Source organism: Mastomys coucha, unplaced genomic scaffold (genome assembly GCF_008632895.1).
Source record: "Mastomys coucha isolate ucsf_1 unplaced genomic scaffold, UCSF_Mcou_1 pScaffold9, whole genome shotgun sequence".
NCBI classification, from domain to species: Eukaryota; Metazoa; Chordata; class Mammalia; order Rodentia; family Muridae; genus Mastomys; species Mastomys coucha.
Genome location: NW_022196915.1, coordinates 108,233,101 through 108,252,886, shown reverse-complemented (window position 1 = coordinate 108,252,886; position 19,786 = coordinate 108,233,101). Strand labels below are relative to the sequence as shown.

Below are 19,786 nucleotides of genomic sequence, written 5' to 3'. Positions count from 1 at the left end.
TCACATTTTATATAGTCCAGGGTCCCTTGCACAGAGAGTGGTCTTCTTCACAATTATGATGAATCTTCCCACACCAGTAATCAATATAATTTTCCACAAGCTTGTCCAGAGGCCAATCTCTCAAGTGATTCTGGACTCTGTCCAGTTGACAATTAAGACTAACCATCACACACACACACACACACACACACACACACACGCTCAGAAAAAGAGAAGCAAACAGAAGGGCCTGATATCCCTTAAAATGTATCTTCTTTATCCATGTACAATGTCAGATTCTGGTACAGCCTTAACTCTTCCAGATTCAGCTCATTCCCCTCAGTAGGCTCCACCACACATTCCAGCTGAATCAAGTTGTATAAAAATGAAGGTTTAAAAAGCAATTTATGGGTATTAAAATATTTGTAACCTCCACTTATACTTATTTCATATTCAACGGTATGAAGTTCCAAAAATATCTACAGAGATGAAGTTTACAAAACCACTTTTAAATTGCTGCAAAAAGGTTTTAACATATGGTTTATCATGTTGTTGGGTCTCTAAAGACTAACTCTCATGGAATTTTAATGGTTCACCTGCTGCCTTCTGAACTGTAAGTTTGTATGAGGCTCTCACATATTAATGAATATGTACTCCATTAGCATATACTGTACTTCTATTGGGTAATTAGTGATTATAAATGTTTTTGACCCATACTTCTCATACAGAGAAGAAAGGCACATGACTCAGTGTATACTTCTTGAAATGCAATTAATGTTATGTAAGATTTATTTGATCCTGCTCTTCAAAACAACAACACCCACTACAAAAATATGCATTTCTGTTAGAAGAAAAAAAGCCCCCAAATAAATGAAACCCTCCAGCCCAGCCACCTAGAGCAAAGTTAGCTTCCCACTGCAACCCAATCAAGACGTGGCCATCATAACTCTTGTTTCATTCATCACAAATGTCCTGCTCAGACCCTAAGATGGCTCTGGCCAGGAAAGAGAGGTTGCTGCTGAACTGATTTGCCAGTCTATCCTACAAAGTTCAGAACCAAGAGTTCAAAGTTTCCTCTTTATCTACTCACCACCTTTTGCTGCCTAGGGCTTTCAGGAAGCTGGTGGGTGCAGGAGGGTTGCAGTGGTTAAATGAGGATAGAGTTAAATAAAAGATAAAAGAGAACACCCACATTAGTAATTTTTCATAACATATAAACTAGTATGAGCATTACAAATCCACTTGTTATATAAACAAAAAAGATCCAGATGTTTCTAGTTGCTAAGACTTGTATATCAATATATTATCCTCAAAACTAGTTCAAGAGCCTTATTTGGAATCTCCTAAGAGGAAATTAGGAATCCCATAGATCTTCAGAGATGGAAGAAGAAACTGTGACTTGGTGGGAATGGGGTAAAGAGGTGGGCAACTTTTTCCCCTTATGAAAGCACAGCATTTTCCATAGAAACAACAGCAGTCATGCAGCATCATCCACAGCCTGAGAGAGAGCCAACAGCAAGAGCTGAGCCGGTTCCTCCTGAATCCTCCCAGCATTGAGACCACCCAGCCAAGTGAGGATACCAACGCCAACAGCCAGGACCACAATATGCAACCTGAGGTAGGATAAGGCACCCTTAACCCAATGATGTTCTGTGGGAGTTGATGCTGGTCACACAGACATTTCAAATCAAGAAACAGAATTTCTCACATGACCTTTTGCTGCAAAAGAACCAAAAATAACTAAAACATATATATTCATATATTTTCATTTCTGTGTGATGGCCAGGGAGCAAGAGAGTCCTCAATACCCTCTTTAAGGACAGTCTTCACCCCTATAATAACCCTATAATAACACAACTTCCTCCCACTAAGTTCCATCTCCTAAACATTTACCACCTCCATTTAGTGTCTTAGGCTGGAGACAAAGCCTTCAACTTATGGGCCGGTCAAGATTCAAACTACAGAGTATACTTAATATTATCATAATATCTGAACTTGAACATGTAAATGTTATGTGTTTTAAAAGATCATGATTATCATGAAGCCCTAAATATTTCCCCCTCAGTGCACCAAAGAAATTTGCAGTAAAGTTAGGAAAATGTATGCACTTGGCTTTCAACCCTCTTTTCATGGACCAAATACATTCGAGAGTTATCTTTTCTTAGCTGGGCAGCGGAGGAGCATATAGAACTCAGAAATGTTATTTGAGGATCTTTTGTCTATTAAAACACAGCTAGTTTCATTTTCAAAGTTATTCTATATGCCTATTAAACAAACAAACAAACAAAAAGCCAGAATTTTCCAGCATCTGGGAGAGCCCTGTGCTTATGAGAAGCAGCTGGCAGGGAAGACCTGCCCCTTTATGTGGCTGCAATAGTGATTTGATGCTAATCACATGGAGTCCATCTAGCACACTGTGCAGTGCCTCCAGCTGCACAGAGTTTGTCGTGCACAAACATTCAGAGGAAAGGGACAAAATAAAGAATAGGGCTCCATGGCCCAGTAGAGGCTGCAAAAGGACCTATTGTGCCATTGTACAGTTTTGTGTGGTTTGATAGCTCCCAACAAAAAACCAGGAGTCACTTGCCTCCTTCTACAAACTTCTATAGGAGAATTCAGCAAAAGAGGCCAAAAGAAAGATCCACAGCCATCCTACCATGGGTCTGACCCCAAGACATCTGGCAATGCTGTGAAAGGAAGAGCCAGATCAGGTTGAGACAGACACTGAGACAGGACCAATGATGGAGGGGAAGTAATGATTCCAGAACTCTAAAAAATATAGCCCAAAAATCAAGTGTGGGAAAATGCTTAATGTGGTGTAAAGACCAAGACAGTGGGGGGGTTGGAGAGATACCAGTTATTCCAGAGCACCCAAGGGCCGTACCCAGCACCCAAATCTGACAGCTCACAACCACACACACACACACACACACACACACACACACACACACACACAAAATAAGTCTAAAAATGACAATGGTTAGGAGAGAGTTGAACTAGAGATGGAGGCAAAGTGCCTAGGAGTTGTCCGCATCATCTAGTCCTGGGTTTGGGCCTCCCCAGGGCATATCACATAGCTCTGTCCACCAAGATGCATCTTTTGGAGCTTCTGATTCTGACCTTTAAGTTGGCACTAGTCCATGTCCACAAACCATCCTGTCCCTAACAGCCTATCTCTCCCTACAGGGCCATTCTCTTTGCCTAATTTTCTAGCCAATTTAAAGGAATCAGTGCTATCCTCAGGCTTGAAGGGAGTGAAAGATGAACACTCTTCAGGAATGATCAAGAAAGACACTACCTAGAGAGCTGTGAAAGAGGAAAACAACATTAAGAAAGAGCCCAAACTGTTCTATACGATCATTTTTCAAAACCACACAAATTTGTACAAATATGTGGATTTTTAAGAGAAAGACTCACATACAATACACAGTATTTGTCTTTCTGTGCCTGGCTTTTACTTAACATGATGCCATCTGGTTCCACTCAGGTTTCAAGTTCTGATGGTCTAAGGAAAGTGGGATTACTATAGTATATTAGTTGTTTCCCTCTTGCTCTGTCAAAATGCTTTACAAGAGAAGCTTAAAGAAGAAGGGTTTAGTTTGGTTCACAATTTGAGTATCTGTTCTATCATGGTAGGGAACAGGTGAAGAAAAAGCAGCTGGTGACATTGCACCCACAGTAGGGTCACAGAGGTGAATGCTGCTTCTCTGCTTGCTTTCTCCTTTTTGTTTAGGGCTGTGTACATTCAGGGTGGGTCTTAGACTGTCCTCAGTTAACCCCCCCCCCACTGAAAATGCTCTCACAGACAAGGCTAGAGGTACATCTCCTCAGTGACTCAATCCCATCAAGTTGACAGTTAAGATAACTATCACACATAGTCTTCTCAAGTCTCTGAATACATCTCAAAATAACTAGAAAAGTCACAAGGTTCCAATACACAAATGGTGGGCATATGAGAACCAGAAGCAGAAATTATCCAGATTTCATTACTGTATAAGAATATGAAATTACCATACTACACCTTATAAAGTTGTACAGATATTTGTGACAGGTTAAATATGTGGATTTTTAAGAGAAAGGCCCACAATGACTAATACTTCTCCCATGTAGACAAGCAGTCAGCAGCAGCTCTTAAGCCCTACTCTGTCAGACAGAGGAGGAAGTCGACAGGATGCAGCAGATACTGGAAAACCCCAGAGGAAGATTGGACAATGGCGTCTGCCCTCAGGTAGGTACATCAATCATTTCTCTACCTGTTGGGGACATTTAAGAGGAATTTACTCTCTTTACTTTTGGTCTTAGATTTTATTTAATATGTAAATCTGAATTAGTCAGCTTTCTGTTACACTAATTTATACCTGAGAAAAATCCATTTAAAAGGAAGAAAGATTTATTGGCTTATTCATTGGAGGTTTCAGCCCACAGTCAGTTAGTCTGTTGCTACTGGGCTGTAATAAGGCTGCAGAGCATAGTGGGAATGTATGATGAGGACCTTACCTCACCAAGAAACAAAGAGAAAAAGATTGGCATTCCACAGTCTTCTTCAAGGGCATGATCCCAGTGTCCTAAGACCTCCTACTAGTTGCCACCTATTAAACTTTCTATTACTTCCCAATAGTACAAGCTGGGACCAAGCCTCCAATACCTGGGCCTCTGGGGGACATTTCAGACCCAAACAGAGTGTGTATCTGATTATTATAGACAGTGGAAACAGTGAAATGTATTCCCTTATCAGAAACATTCTCCTCAAAGTAACTTCTCTAAACATAACTATATTGGCCCTCATTTGCAGCTGCCATCGCTGAGAAGACGGCACCTGTTAACAAAATGAGCAGTTACAGCCAAGATCCAGAAAGAGAGGAGGAAGAGGTTTCCAAGGGCTTCCTGGGTACAGTCAAGGCATTTCAAATATGGGCAAAACTTATCTAAGAAGGAATGGGTAGATATGATCTTCAGAAATTGACATGTAGTTCTCAGAGAAGGCTCAGGTCCCACTTTATCCCAAACATGCTGTGTATCACCACCCTGACATGAGCTTCACCTCAGTGACAGCAGAGGTGGTGATAAACCTCCATGTAGCATTGACCACTGTATGCCAGTCACTACACCAGGGTGTGACCCAGCTTTCTTCATTCAACCCTCACAAATCTATTCATTTTCCACATTACACTGATTTAGTATGAGAGTTTTCTTTTGAAGGAATGTGAGGTACCAGAAGACCTGGGTGACCTCATGTAGGGACACTGGGCAATGAGGGAAGAACAATTCTACACACAATCCAGTCTCCTCTCTGTTAAGTCTAAGCCTATGGTGAAATAGAGCTTCATTCTCTCATTTAGCCACACTTAACTTCAGTCCCAAACAAGTAAGACTGTGTGATCATGAGATGCCTTCTGCCACTTGTCTATTCACAAAGCAGATGGCAGAACAATTTACATTCTGAAGCTAGAAGTGTGCCATGGATCTTAAAGCCACAAGTAAGAAAGAACCTGAGAAGGGATCAGAGCAGACATAACTTTTGTCTGGTCTCAGCAAAGCTAAGAGAGATAGGAGGCAAGATTGAGTAGGTGTTAGGGGCCTCAGTGTGAAAATCCTTAAATGACAAACTGGGAAGTCTTAATTTCATCCTATGGCCAATTAGGAGGGAGTCACTAAAGATTTATAAGCAAGAGATGACATTTGCAACCTAAGCTTTAGAAAGACTGATGTGTTGACAAGTCAAGAGCCACTTGTCTCTGGCAGTGTCTGGAGACAGTTGATGGGCTACAGAATATTATAGCAGGCTGGACACAGGTGATAAGAGCATGGCACACTCTGCCAGTTCAACACTACAGGTCAGATATGAGAGATAAGCTTGGAAGAATTTCCTTCCTTGGTATTCACTTACATTGGTGACATTGACAGTAGTGTTTGTCTATGTCACCTCAATGTCAAAAGTGGTGACAACTACAGAGACAAACTACCAGGATCATACTAAGTGTGAGGGGCAAAGGGGAAGTAAAAAGAACATTTTAAGGAGCTACCAGGCAGCACACTGTACACTTTGTCAGGTCATTTTATTAGCCTACCTTAAGCCTCACAGCACTACAGTGAGGTCATTTGTATTATCTTCATCTTACATGAGAGAAAATTTAGGTTCAGAGACATACAATTGCCAGTGACTTCATATCTGCAGGTTACATATGGGATGGGAGACCAAGGCAATGGAAAGCAAGACCACATCTGCTTTCCACACCTGCCCCAGACCCCACCTCTCCTTACCTTAAACTACACTACCAATCTTTTCCTTTGTTTCCCTAATGAACACCAGGCTTATACACACCACTACAACACTTCCATTTTACATAAATTGTAGCTGTTTGTAGTTTCTACTTTCCTTAAAATAAAGGGAACCAGCAGTATATTTTCCCAAGAACTATTATTTGCCACCCATGAGCAAAATTTATAAAATTATTGGAAAGAATCAACTAAAACTATTGGGAAGAATCTTACTTATCATTGGGAGATAGGATTTGGGAGCCAAAAGCACTACTACTCAGAATATTATGATTTTCCAGGAATGGCTGAAGCATGCTGAAACAACTAGTTGATAATGGGTCTCTTCTCAATTCCACAGCCCCCAAACCAATAAGCCATTCCGTGTCTTCGGTTAACCTACGGTTTGGAGGAAGGACAACGATGAAGTCTGTAGTGTGCAAGATGAACCCCATGCCTGACACAGCTTCCTGTGGCTCCGAAGTTAAGAAGTGGTGGACCAGACAGCTGACCGTGGAGAGTGATGAGAGTGGAGATGACCTCCTGGATATCTAGATGGGAAGCAAGGCATAGGGAGTCACAGGGTGAAAACTGTGGCCTAATAGCTTCTTTTATCATTGAGAGAGAAAACTGTAATTGCTGAACACTAAATTTCACCCAAGCATGGGATTTTCAGAATTGATTTTTGTTCATTTACTAGAATGGTCTCTCAAAGAGTATGATGTTTGGCATAATTGGCATGTATTAAAGAAAGTGTGATATAAGTCAGTGAAAGACCACCTACTCAACCTGTGAAAACCCCTGTGTTTGAATCCTAGAAATACAAGAAAAGAAAGAAAATATGTATAATGCAGTATTGATAATATTAGAAGCTGCATCAATAGTAGAGTATATTAAATATTCATGTATTCTGTTTGTGTAAGCTAGGCTACATTCATCTGCACTCTTGTATGTTATTACTACCCCTCTCAAAGAGTGCTAAGCCCAAACTGGCCCGTATTTATAGTACAGAAGTTATACCTGTAGTTCACTTTTTTTCCTATTTCCAATAGAAATACTTCCCTTGGGAGAAATTATTTACGATTGATCTGAAAAGGTCAGTACTGAGCTCATGCTAAAATGATAGCAGCTTCAAAACTACAGATTCTGAATTTTTAAAAGCATATTCTTTCTCTTGTGTTATTTTTTTTTTAAAAAAAATACCTAATGTTAAAAAAAATCAGGACTATTTTATTTCTGTTTTCAAGTACTCTAATAGAACTGTTGCCTGCTTCCAAGAAAATTATGTGTGTAGGGCCCATGTAAAGGAATTGGCTACAGATGCTATTGGTATATAACAAACTTGTAGGTGTATTACTTCACGGACTTGATGAGACAAAATTCTCTTGAAATCTTTAAAAATCCTTTAAATAACTCAGTTTAGAAAACAGAATAAACGTGTTAGGGTCAACTTAGCTAAAAGTTTATACTTGAGAGGTTATTGTGGACTTCATGGCTTATCCTTGCTGTAGCTGTTTTGCTATGAATCAACAGAAATGTTATGCTAACATTTGTTATGAATGAATCTAACATTGCTATGCTAGATTCAAAATAATTGACCTGTTCCCAGAATTATCTATTGAAATAATAGAAGGGTGCAAAAACCTCACTGTAAACACCACTGGAAATACCACAATGTAATTGTATTTTTCCAGTGGTCCATGTCCTCTGGGAAAAGTGGAAATACAAAATTATTGGAAAGCACTGATGGACCCTGGCTGGGCAGGGTCTCCCCTGAGTTGTCATTATTAACTTCATATTTGATGATCAGATTATTTTAAGAGATTGAATGTGTAAAAAAAAAAATCCCCTGATGCCTACGTTGCTTTATGATAACCTTTTCTTTATTTAACCTTGTTCAAATAACCAAACATCACATCCTTCCTACGCAGAAGCAGTGATGTAATGTGCCCATGTACTGGTTATATGATAACTTGTGACTATTGGACAATAGGCAATTCAAGTTTGTGCAGCCAAGGGAGATTTTTATTGGGTTTTATGTTAGTTCAGAATTTGATTTTTGAATATAAAAATAAAATAAAAATCTAATTTGTAAAAGAATTTATTTTGACCTAGTTATTTTAAACTCTTTCTTTGTATGTGTATGGGATAGAGCATTCTGTAGCTGACATTTTGCAAACCCTATATGGAGTATTCAGTCCATACTTGGTTGGCAGAATCTCTGTCCCTAGGTCAACTCTCAGAGTTAGAAAATTCCTCTGCAAGGTTGTGCTGATGAGGCTGGGTAAACATCACATGCCTTCCAAGCACATGGTAAAGCAAAAAGGACAGTCATGGCCAGAGCATGGGTTGGCATTAGTGCTGAAAGAAGTAAAAAGTTATTTTTTTATTGGCTCGTTACATTGAGAAATTCAGCTTCACGTTCACTAAACAATGAGCCCTTCCTGGAATGTCTAGAATAAATACTCAGTAAAGCATCATGCTTACTTATTCTCTCATGAAGCAAAGACAGAATAGCAGTATGTTCAAAGCCACAGCACCCTGTACATTCAGTTAAGCCATCACATAACTCCTGAGTGGCTGAAACCTGTGAATTACCTGAAGCAGACAGAAGGCAGGTCAGTAAAAATAAATACTGCCCCTTTTAGATGTTATCCAATGGAATATGCAGGCTTGGGTGATACAGATGGAAAACTAGGGACATCCATGGTCCCTGGTGCTCAGGGAACCATGACAATCCTGTTATCATGCTACCCATTGCACTTAATTAAGAGAACTGTCAGGTCCAAAGACACCAGGAATCCTGAGGAGTAGAATACTTTATGTAGACTCTCAGAGAGAACAGACTACACAGACATTGTCCATATGGCAATTCAAAGAGGCTCAATGGGAATTGGATGGGACAGAAAGGCTGTGTGATGCCATTCAGATATTCCTAATGATGTTTCCAGACCAATGTCCATGATCAGTAGCTTTCTGACTATACCCTGAGATGCCCAATATGATAAGGGCACATAGATGGAAAGTAACCATTAAAAACCTCACATAAATGTGGTTTCTAAGCCAGACATGCTTGCCTGTCTTTCACTGTTGGGTGTGGCTATCTAGAGACTGGTAGGTGTGATATCTTATGTGTCAGTGGGAGTCTTCCTCAAAAAGCCATTCAATAGATTCTAAAATTTGAACTAAGCAAAAGCATCATATCACTAGTTTGAGTTGTGAAAATAAGGCGAATCCTTTCCTTACCTACTATTAAAGACAGGACTCTACCATAAACATACAAACAAAAACAAACAAAACCCCACAAGGCTGAAGTCCTAGCCTCTGGCACCTACGAATGAGATCTCCTTTGATAGGATAGTGTTTACTTTAGTAGGGCACATTAATTTGATAAAACTGGTATCCTATGCCAGCAAGTGCTGGCTGACAGGAGCCTGATATAGCTGTCTCCTGAGAGGCTCTGACAGTACCTGACTAATACAGAAGTAGAGGCTCACAGCCATCCACTGGACTGAGCACAGGGACCTTAATGAAGGAACTAGAGAAAGAACCCAAGGAGGTGAAGGGGTTTACAGCCCCTTAGGAGGAATAACAATATGAACTAACCAGTATCCTCAGAGTTCCCAGGAACTAAACCACCAACCAAAGAATACACATGGTGGGACTCATGGCTCCAGCTGCATATGTAGCAGAGGATGGCCTAGTTGGTCATCAATGAGAGGAGAGGCCCTTGGTCCTGTGAAGGCTTTATGCCCCAGTGTAGGGGAATGCCAGGGCCAGGAAGCAGGAGAGGGTGGGTTGGTGAGCAGGTGGAGAGGGGAGGGAACAGGGTTTTTTTTTCGGATGGGAAACCAGGAAAGGGGATTATCATTCAAAATGAAAATAAAGAAAATATTAAATAAATAAATAAGACTGGTACCCTAGTAAGAAGACACACAGAAGCAAAATGATCTATGAAGACATAGACATGCAGGAAAGGAGCCCATCCAAAGATGCAGTCAGAGGCTGGAAGAAGGCTGTCATTAACTAAGGAACACTTGAAGCTGTGATAAACTGCAAGATTCAAGGAAGGCTACTCCCAAATGGGCTTCCAAGGAGCCTAACCTGCCAACACCTTGCATTTTCAATGTGTAGATAGCAGAATTTGAGCAAACAAACTTCTGCTGTTTGCAGTCACCTAATATGTGATGCTTTATATCAGTAGCCCTAGAACATTAATACACAACTCCAACTCACTGTGCCCCCCAAAGATGGCTCACATTACCAAGTGCGCCAAGAAATCTAATTTTGAAAATATCAGTATAGATCAAAGATTTGTTTGTTATTACTGTTTGGTAAGATATTGTTCAGGCTCTTATATAACCCAGGATGGCCTTGAAGTTTACATGTAACTGGGAAGAAGGACCTTGAACTCCTGATCTTCATGCCTCCACCTCTTAAATGCTAGAATTGCTTGTTTGTGTCACCAGGCCCAAACATGAGTTTGGAGATCATGAGTCTCAGAGTATGACTGATCTTTCAGGCCCTACATTTACTGGTCCCCCTCTATGAAATCTTGGATGAATTTTAGACCCCACTCTATGCTACAATTCAGCATCTTACCTTTAAAAAAAAAACAATAAAGAAAATTCCTTCATTTCATTTACTTGAGGAGTAAGATGGACTTAGTCTGGGCTCACTTGAAGCATCCTCTGAATCATTAACCAACTAGCTATTCTCCCTTCTGGGAGCCTCAGTGTGCCAATCATTTGCCTTTCATTTCCTTAGCTAAGATTACTGCCAGGTTTAGCAACTACCTAAGACTGAGAATGGATTTGGAGGAACATTCTTTTCTTTCATGCAGTTTAAACCCTCTGTGGGGTGACTGAGTAAAAAGGTAGATTTTATAAAAAGGAAGTGTCCTAAAACCTTAGTATTCAACTTACACTGTGAACCTTTCAAGTCCTCGCTGAAAATGTGAGTTGGAAAAACACCTGTGTTAATCTGTCTCCTGGGATGGGGAAACAAAAATGCCGATGAAAAGTCAGATGCCTCATCAGCCTGTGCTGGAATGTAGCAGCAGAAGCCATCTTACCCTGCCCATAACCTTACTTGTCATCTGGGCTGGGTTGGTGAATGTCATTGCTTCCCCTCTGTGTCCCACAAAGCTCTACATTTGGACTATACTGGTGAACTTCAAACTGGATTCCTTAGGGCATGTGCTACTGTGAACAACCTGTGGGGAAACAGAGTGAGTTGGGTGTGTATTAGAGAAGATGATGTTCCTTCTCATAAGTCTTCCACCTGCTATGCATGGAGGTAACCATTCCCACCTCATAATAGAGTCTGCCCCCTTACACACCCTCACTCCTTGGGATTTTCTCACTATTCATCTTGCTACAGAGCACCTCTCTCATAAAGACCTGGTATTTGGGTGAATGCCTTTCTTACCCACTACACTCCCATACCTCCTGGCTGCCTTTGATTTTCCGTCAATGGCAGGTACTTTCTAACTTTTGGTACCTTCTCTTACCTGGATCATTGTTCTCAGCCTTCTTCTAATTAGAATACCTCTTCTACCCTCCCTCACTCCACTCAACTTCATTTCCAGAGAGAAGCTTCTTCATAGATGCTCATGTGTCTTTGTAGTATTTGCTTGTCTTACACAATCGCTTGTGTGGGTTGTCCACACTGATAATTGCCTTCATAGGACACTTTCTTCGTTACTTTTACTGTTGTAATAATAAAATACCTTGACAAAGGCAAGTTAAGGAAGTTACAGTTCATAGTGGTGGGAAAGTTTGTGGTACCAGCCTCTAGTCACATTACATCTGTACTCAAAAGCAGAAAGCAATGAATGTCTGTGCATAGTTCACTTGGCCTAGTCAAGACACTCTAAACACATGTTCAGAGAGCCATCTCCCAGACCATTCATGATCTCTCATGAAAGTGGTAAAGGAAATTAGTTGAAATATGACACAGCATGTCCAGGCACTGTGTTCTTTTGTCCATCAGTTCTGGTACATGCTTGGTAAATGACAAAAACCTGCTGAATAAATAGTTAGATGGGTGGATGGTTGAGGATAGGTGATCTCATAAGTCCCTCAAAATGACAAGTTCTCTTCCATTCATGTATCCAAAGAGTCAATATCTCGACATCACTATTGGTATTTTTTTCCCATGAATCTCTTCTGCACAGTTCATGTGCCTCACATAAGAAGAGCTACAGTCCAGGACCAGGAAAAAGCAGAAGGGCTATTCACCTCCCAGGGAGACAATTTAATTTCCCGTTGTCTTTACTAGGACAATTGTGATCTAAATATAGCATTAAACTCCTGCCTTTCCCCTACCCCCAATCTGGTGAATCAATAGCTTGATGTTTTGTTTTCTCACTTCTGCTCAAGAAAACAAGGATAATGGCGACTTGGATGCTGGCCAAATTGCATGTTATATGTATTTTATTATAATAAAATTTTCCTTAGTTTAAAGAAATCTAATTATTTGAATACCAAAAACTGGTGGCTAAACTGAGATAGCAAACCATTCCAACGCAATCCTTAAATCAAGCTTCCACGTCTTGTTGATTCCTGTATAGTACTAGTTCACCCAATTTAGATTCTGTATTTTAATGGGCTTTCTAAAAAAAATGCTTTCTGTCATCTAAAACATTAGTGATCTTTTATAATTTTTGTCCTGATATTATGTATAACCCATTCAAGTAAAAAACAAACAAACAAAACAAAAACAAAAACCAAGAACAAAAACAGAACAACAACAATAAAAACAAAAACAAAGAAACCTCCACTACAGTATTGCTAACAAATTACTAATTCTGTTTAAACACTAGGGGGCTGCAGTCCTATGCTTTGAATTCAGACATGGACTGTATGTTTAGCAGTAAAACAGAAATTGCTTTGCAGTCTCCCTTTATGAGCAAGTTCCTCTGTGTTACTGTCGATTTTTTGAAGTCTAGTCACAAAATAAGCTTACCTGCAAGAGGAATTACATGTTATTATGTTCCTTTCTCAAAATGATATTGGTCACTGTTTCCTATACAATATATTCATAGTGATACCCTCCCCTCAAAAAACACTATGTTGGAACCCTTGTTTTGATGACCATTCATTCCTGACAGTTGCTTGAGCATCTGCTTGTGCTTTGTTATCATGTTGTTCCTGTGACAAGATAGCTCCCAATAGCAACTTGAGGAAGGTAGATTTTGTTGTGGCTCACAATTTGAGGAGACTAAGTCCATCATGGTGGTGAAAGCATGGGAGCTGGAGCACGAGATAGCTGGTCACACTGAGAAACCCTCATCATGTGCTTTTATTATTTTTCTTTGTTTTTCTATTTTTTTTGTAATTGGTGAATATTGTTATACAGAGATGTCTTTCTGAGGTTGAATTAATTTGCTTAATGAAACAATCCCCAGTGGTATCCACTTTCTTGTAAATAGAATACTCTCATCCCTCTTTATAGGTGGGTAAAATTCCATTTTGCACGTAAGCAATTTTCTTTATCCATTTATCTATTGATGAATACTTGAGTTGGCTCCTTGTCTTAGCTATTATAAATACTACTGCAATAAATACTGGTATACAAGGTCTCTGTGACATATTGATTTAAAATTTTTTAGGTAAATAGGCATTGTTTTCGGAGGTCACAGGGTAGATATGGTTTTAGAGTTTTTATGAACCTGTTTTCATGATGTCCATGTAAACTAGACTTGTTGACATTCCTATCATCAGTATACAAGTTCCCTTCCTTTACATCTTCATTAGCATTTGTTGTTATTTGTTTTCTGATTGGGGTAAGATGGACGCTCAAAGAAGTTTTAATTGGCATTTCTCTGATAGCTACTGATGTCAAACATTTTTTCATGTTTATTGCTCATTTGTATTTTACCATATTAAAATTATGCATTGTGTTAGCCCATTTATTGATTGAATTGTTTGACTTCTCTTTCCTTAGTTTTTTTATTCTTTGAATTTTCTAGATGTTAATCTTCTGTCAAATGTATAGTTATATTGATTTTGATTACTTTTTCAAGTTCTCTGAAGAATAGCATTGGAATTTTAATGGAGATTACAGTAAATGTATAGATTGCTTTTGGTAATATGGAATTTTTCACTATATTAATTCCACTGACCCATGAACATAATAATTCTTTCCATCTTTAGTGTCTTCTTTGATTTCTTTCTTAAGCATTTAAATTTATTCATTATAAAAGTCTTTTACTTCCTTAGTTCAGGTTAATTTAAGGCATCAGTTTTCAACCTATAGATCAAGACTCCTATGGGGATCATATATCAGATATCCTGCATATCAAATACTTCTATTAATATTCATAACAGTAGCAAAATTATATTTATGTAGTAGCAACAAAATCATTTTATGGTTGGAGGTCACCACAGCATGAGGAACTGTATTAAAGGGTCACAGCATTAGTAAGGTTGAAAACCACTTATCTAAGTTATTTTGGGGGAAATTTTTCAATGAGATTATTTTTCTCATTTCTTTCTCAACATGTGTGTTATTGGTATATAAGAGGGCCACTGATTTGTGTATGTTAGTCATTTATGCTCTTAAAGCCTTCTATTGACTGGCTGAGGAACATGGACATTGCTGCCATATACTTCAGTCAAAGTCCAGTGATTGAAAAGATACTCATCTCTAAAAATGAATTCACATTAGCATGCAGTACATAACCAGCAAATACAAATCTAACAGCATTCATACAAAATTAAAAAGTTCAATGGCTATGACATTATGTCCTGTAGTTAATGGTTAGTGGAAACTTCGATGAGAACATTCCTCAGCTTATGGGACACAACTAGCTGTCTTTTTTCCCTTAGAAAAGAAGTAAAGAATCCTGAGGCTTTCCACTTGGTTTCTTGTGTTCCTTCTCTTCAGGGAAGAAAGAAAGTCAAATCAAAAAAGAAAGGAGTTGTGTGTGTGTGTGTGTGTGTGTGTGTGTGTGTGTGTTTGTGTGTGTGTGTGTGTGTGTTTCATTTAGTGTGTCTTGTTTAGTGTATTTTGTTTAGTGTGTTTGTTGCCAAGGATGCTAGTGACCTTAAGAGATACATCACCTCCATCAAGCTATAGTCTTAATTTCTTCAGTCTAATTGGCCTCAAAAAAAAAAAAAAATCACAGTCATCCCAGCTTCAATCAAACTTAAAGCACTGTCCTCTCTATTATGGCCTGCAGTTTATATAATGAATGTTATATAGAGCTCAAGTCTAGAAATGCTGGAAATGCAACACAAAAGAATCTACTCAGGAGGGACGGACAGAGTGACAATGGGTTAATAAGTAAAGTTTTCTGGATGGCAAGGAAAACGGTCACATGGAGACCAGTTCTTTTCTCTGATTCAGTGAATGATTCTTGGCAGCCTTTGCTAGTTGAACCCATCTCAGTACCTATCCGGGACAAGAGATGTATATGCAGGAAGGAGTCTTGGCACTTGAGTCCCTTGATAGCTTCTGTGGAATTTGCAGATTAACTGAAGATCCTTAGGGATTCATTGTGGAGATGCATTGGCATCTTCTCACAAGCTTTCTCTTCCTGACCTTTGCTTAGGAGCACCACATTACACATTTGAGAAGGCTTCCTTTGCCTCCATGACAGCAGACACTCATCCTTCTGTAACTACCCCCCTTGCTGATAAGAATGCCTCATTTCTGATTCCCCTTAATGGCAAATACTTTTGTAGTCTTTGTTTCCTATTGATTCTTTTCTCAAGGCAATGTAAAGATGCCTGCTGCTGACCAGGTCAAACGATAATTGGGAATTTTGCAAAGTCCTAATGAGTGTACCTGAAGGGCTTAGCTCTATCCTCTCTTCCAATAGCCACCACTCAACAACATGTCACACCCACAGCCCTGATTCCCCATCCAGGGGTTTCCCAGCCCAGGCAGGGTCTCTATTTCACTTCTGCAATCGCCTGACACCCTTTTCTAACTGTTAATTAGACGCCTCATTTCTTGGCATGTGCATGGGCGTGAGCCATCTGCTTATTGATCATATCCTTCAGAATATATTGGATTTTAAGGGAGCCAGTTACAAAAACAGATGATGTTGTAAGTGGTCCTCAGAGAAGGTTTCTCGAGAGCAAACTTGTAAACGCATAATGGAGACTGACCTGTGATCCACACACACAAATCAACAGTCTGCAGATACATTGGCTGCAAAGTTCATGTACTGCCATCAACATAACACAGTGTGAAAACAAAATTCAAAATTTCTACCAAAATCCATCAGATGTAGTCAGCAATGAACTAAGGACATGTGTATAGGGTAGGACAGCAAGCCATGTGGGCTCTGTAGTCTCTGTGGAAGTCATAAGAGGCTGACTTTCCTCCTTGCAGATGGTACTGAGATTTATGATTATCTGTCCTATGGTGTGTCTGGACCCTCTATCACAACCTCACATGTGTGGATCTCGGAGCTGCGCTTCAAACCAAAGAGCATAAATGTTTCAATGAAATGGTTTTTTTTAACTCATTCTTGAGTAAAAATAGATAGTACCCCTGGAATTCATCAAAAACAGAATGACTAAGGACTGAGGAGATTCCTCTTCTCCATCCTGAACCTAATTTGTTTGTGTCTTACATCTTGGAGGACCATAGGTACTTGATCTAGGGCTAAGATAAAATGCCAGAGTAAAGACAGCAGCATACCCTTTCCTGGGTCACATCTGGACTGAGCCATAGTTCTTATTAAAGAGCATTATTCCAAACCTTCTGATGGGACACAACACTGCAATAACTCACAGAGAGCAAATAAACTAGGAGAGGAACAAGTAAGTTCAGGAGTTGGAATCACAGTTCAACCACTCACCTATGGCAGATACAGCTGTCAAGCCATAGAGTGGTCATATCTGAGCAATAGGAGATCCCCTTTGATCTTATCTTATGCCTTATGTCAGATAAAAAAGCAGATGCCTAGTTAAATAAAGAGACTGCAAGACTGTGCTAGTTGCCTTCCTCCCTTCTGTAACCAAACACCTGACAGAAGCAATTAAAGAGAGAAAGAATTGACCTGACTCATGATTCAGAGGATACAGTTTGTTAAGTAACATATTAATAATGCCCACTATTCTTATTGTCTCTGACCATAGATGTTTATTTCTCTTGTTCACAGTGTGTTTCACATATGGATCTGGCTCTAATTATCTTCATAAAATCTCTATACTTCTAGATAGCAAAAGCCAGATATATGTGAGGCATTAATGGGGACATTTGTGACTCCATGTCATCTCTGAGACCATTTTCCCATCTTCATGACTGGGCTAAGAATAAGCATATCGACTGAGAAATGTAATAGAACAGAAAAGAACTTTGTCAGTACGATAAGCTACTTAGCGGCTAGTATGAGATTGTAAAACTCCAAGACAGCACTGTCTACCATGTAGTGACAGAAGAAGCTAGCATCAGTGGAAGGCTTTCTGTTCTTGGAAACCACCATTCTGAAATCACTTCTCCTCCAAAGGGTTTCATGGCTTATGTCACTCAGAGCATGGAGCACCTAGCAGCAGGTGTGACATCAGCATGGTCACTGGAAAAGTATGAATAATGCTTCGGTCAGCAACCTAAATGAAGATACCTGGGGAGAGGAGCTCTTTCTGAAACCCAGGTAGAAAATCAATGTTCCTGGAAGGATGAGAGGGAGAAATCTATAGGAAGGGAAGTGAGTGCTGTGTAATGCAATTTGAAGATTTTTTTTCCCTCCTGCACGCAGCTGACTTAATAGAAAGTAAAATCTAAAACTGCTTGTTTGAAGATGAAGGCTTACCTAAGAAGAACCAGCTGGCTCTTCATCGACTGACTGCTGGATTACTGGGGCACTGCTGGTGTCCAGGCCTGCATTTTCATTGCTTTGTGGGTTTTTTTTCTGATTTATAAGAATAGTGTTGGTACATATATTCCAAAAATGGTACATCAATTTAAGAGTTAGAATAACTTCTAAAGTCAATTTATCAATTATTCTTTCTGCTATAAATATATAGGATAATTTTGATTTTTAATTCATTAACTCATGAATTCATGACCCCTTTTCAATAGGCTCATGAGCAATATTGCACTTTTTCATTTATACAGAAATTTCCCCACAATGAATGTATATATGACATCCCCTAAGTGAACAGAGCTAAGACATTAACAGTTCATTATTTTATTGTTATGTTAGATATTATATGTCTTATCTTAGCTTATACCTAGTTAGAATAGATATATTTATTTTCAGATAAGGAAATACAAGTTGCCATCATCATACAGACTACTGATCATTTTGGTTCCGTTTCTCCAACAAAACCCACATTGTTCCTACAACTGATTGTCTATCAAATACATAACAATAATAGATCACATGCAATGGGATTATGGATTTAACTTAGTTTATAATGTGCTTGCCTCATGGGTTTGACCCTCAGCAATACATAAAATTTGGTGTGATGGTGCAGACCTGTAATCCCAGCACTGGGAAGTGGAAGCAGGTGAATCAGAAGTTCATAATCATCTCTAGCCACATAGTAAGGTCAAAGCCTAGGTTATAGGAGATCCTGCCTCACAAGACAAGCAAGCAAGCAAACAAATAAACAAGCAAACAAACCCAGCTTATATACAGATCCAGTATCTTTTATTCTCAATGCTTTCAGTGTTAGAATTCCTTATTTTGCAGTTGTTGAGATTTTAGAATCCTTGCGCATACCAAATAAGTGATTATAGGGACGGAATATTAGTTTACATATACAAATTTACCTGTTTAACATATTCCCTATACATACAGCCTAAGAATAACTACGTACAATAACTTTAGTGGGCTACATTTTGATCTCAATCTGTCACACGAACTCAGATTTGGAATTTTCCATTCATGACTAGCACTCAACATGGGTTAGATTTCCAAACATTTGAAATTTCTCATGTTTGGAATAAATATGCTCAATCCAGATAAAGAGCACAAAATTACTAAACTCTCTAGATCTTCCTCAAATCTGCTAACTTTTCTGCCTGTAAGGCCACAGTAGTCTGTGAAAACAATGAATGCACAGCACGTACCATCAAGTCTACTGAAAAATCCCTTCATTCTGATGCACAAAGGCTAAACTGGAAATCCACATTGAATGCTGACTGTTACTAAAAACAGTTACTATCACAATATTTCACCCCACAAACAATTGAGAGCCAGGCTCCTTGGCTAAACAGCTACAATGAAAGAAAGTTAGGAACTCCTGATTTGGGCATGATTTTAATCACAAATATACTCAAATCCGCTGAGTCCAGCCACATCCAAAGCTCACCAAGTGGGCAATGGCTTTTAACTCTGATTTCACTTTGATGTGTTTGCCCACCACCCGGGAACCCCCTGAGTTAACCTTTCTCTGGCATCTATTAATCCTCTAGATTTGGAGAGTGTTATTACAATTTACCTGGCTCAGGTCTAATTTTTATGTAATTTACTTAACCATAGACTGCATCTTAGATTGTTACAGAACCCCATACATCTATAAATAATGACAAGAAAAGAGATGTAAGATGACATTGAATTTCTGAATGCTTTTAATTTGAACAA

The 19,786-nt window shown here is 39.2% G+C and overlaps 1 protein-coding gene across 5 annotated transcripts in view; it reads left to right on the top strand.

The window, feature by feature from the left end:
* The window catches only part of Nalcn (sodium leak channel, non-selective), a 307,060-nt gene extending 298,726 nt beyond the window's left edge, over positions 1-8,334 (top strand). For 4 of the 5 annotated variants that reach the window (XM_031360820.1, XM_031360818.1, XM_031360815.1 and 1 more), the window contains 4 exons: positions 1,445-1,597; positions 4,090-4,207; positions 4,772-4,867; positions 6,596-8,334. In XM_031360820.1, the coding sequence (XP_031216680.1) occupies positions 1,445-1,597; positions 4,090-4,207; positions 4,772-4,867; positions 6,596-6,789 (561 nt within the window). In that variant the 3' untranslated portion in view covers positions 6,790-8,334. The remainder of the gene's footprint in view (positions 1-1,444; positions 1,598-4,089; positions 4,208-4,771; positions 4,868-6,595) is intronic. The other variant, XM_031360819.1, reaches the window with a different exon arrangement.
* The last annotated feature ends 11,452 nt before the right edge of the window (positions 8,335-19,786 follow it).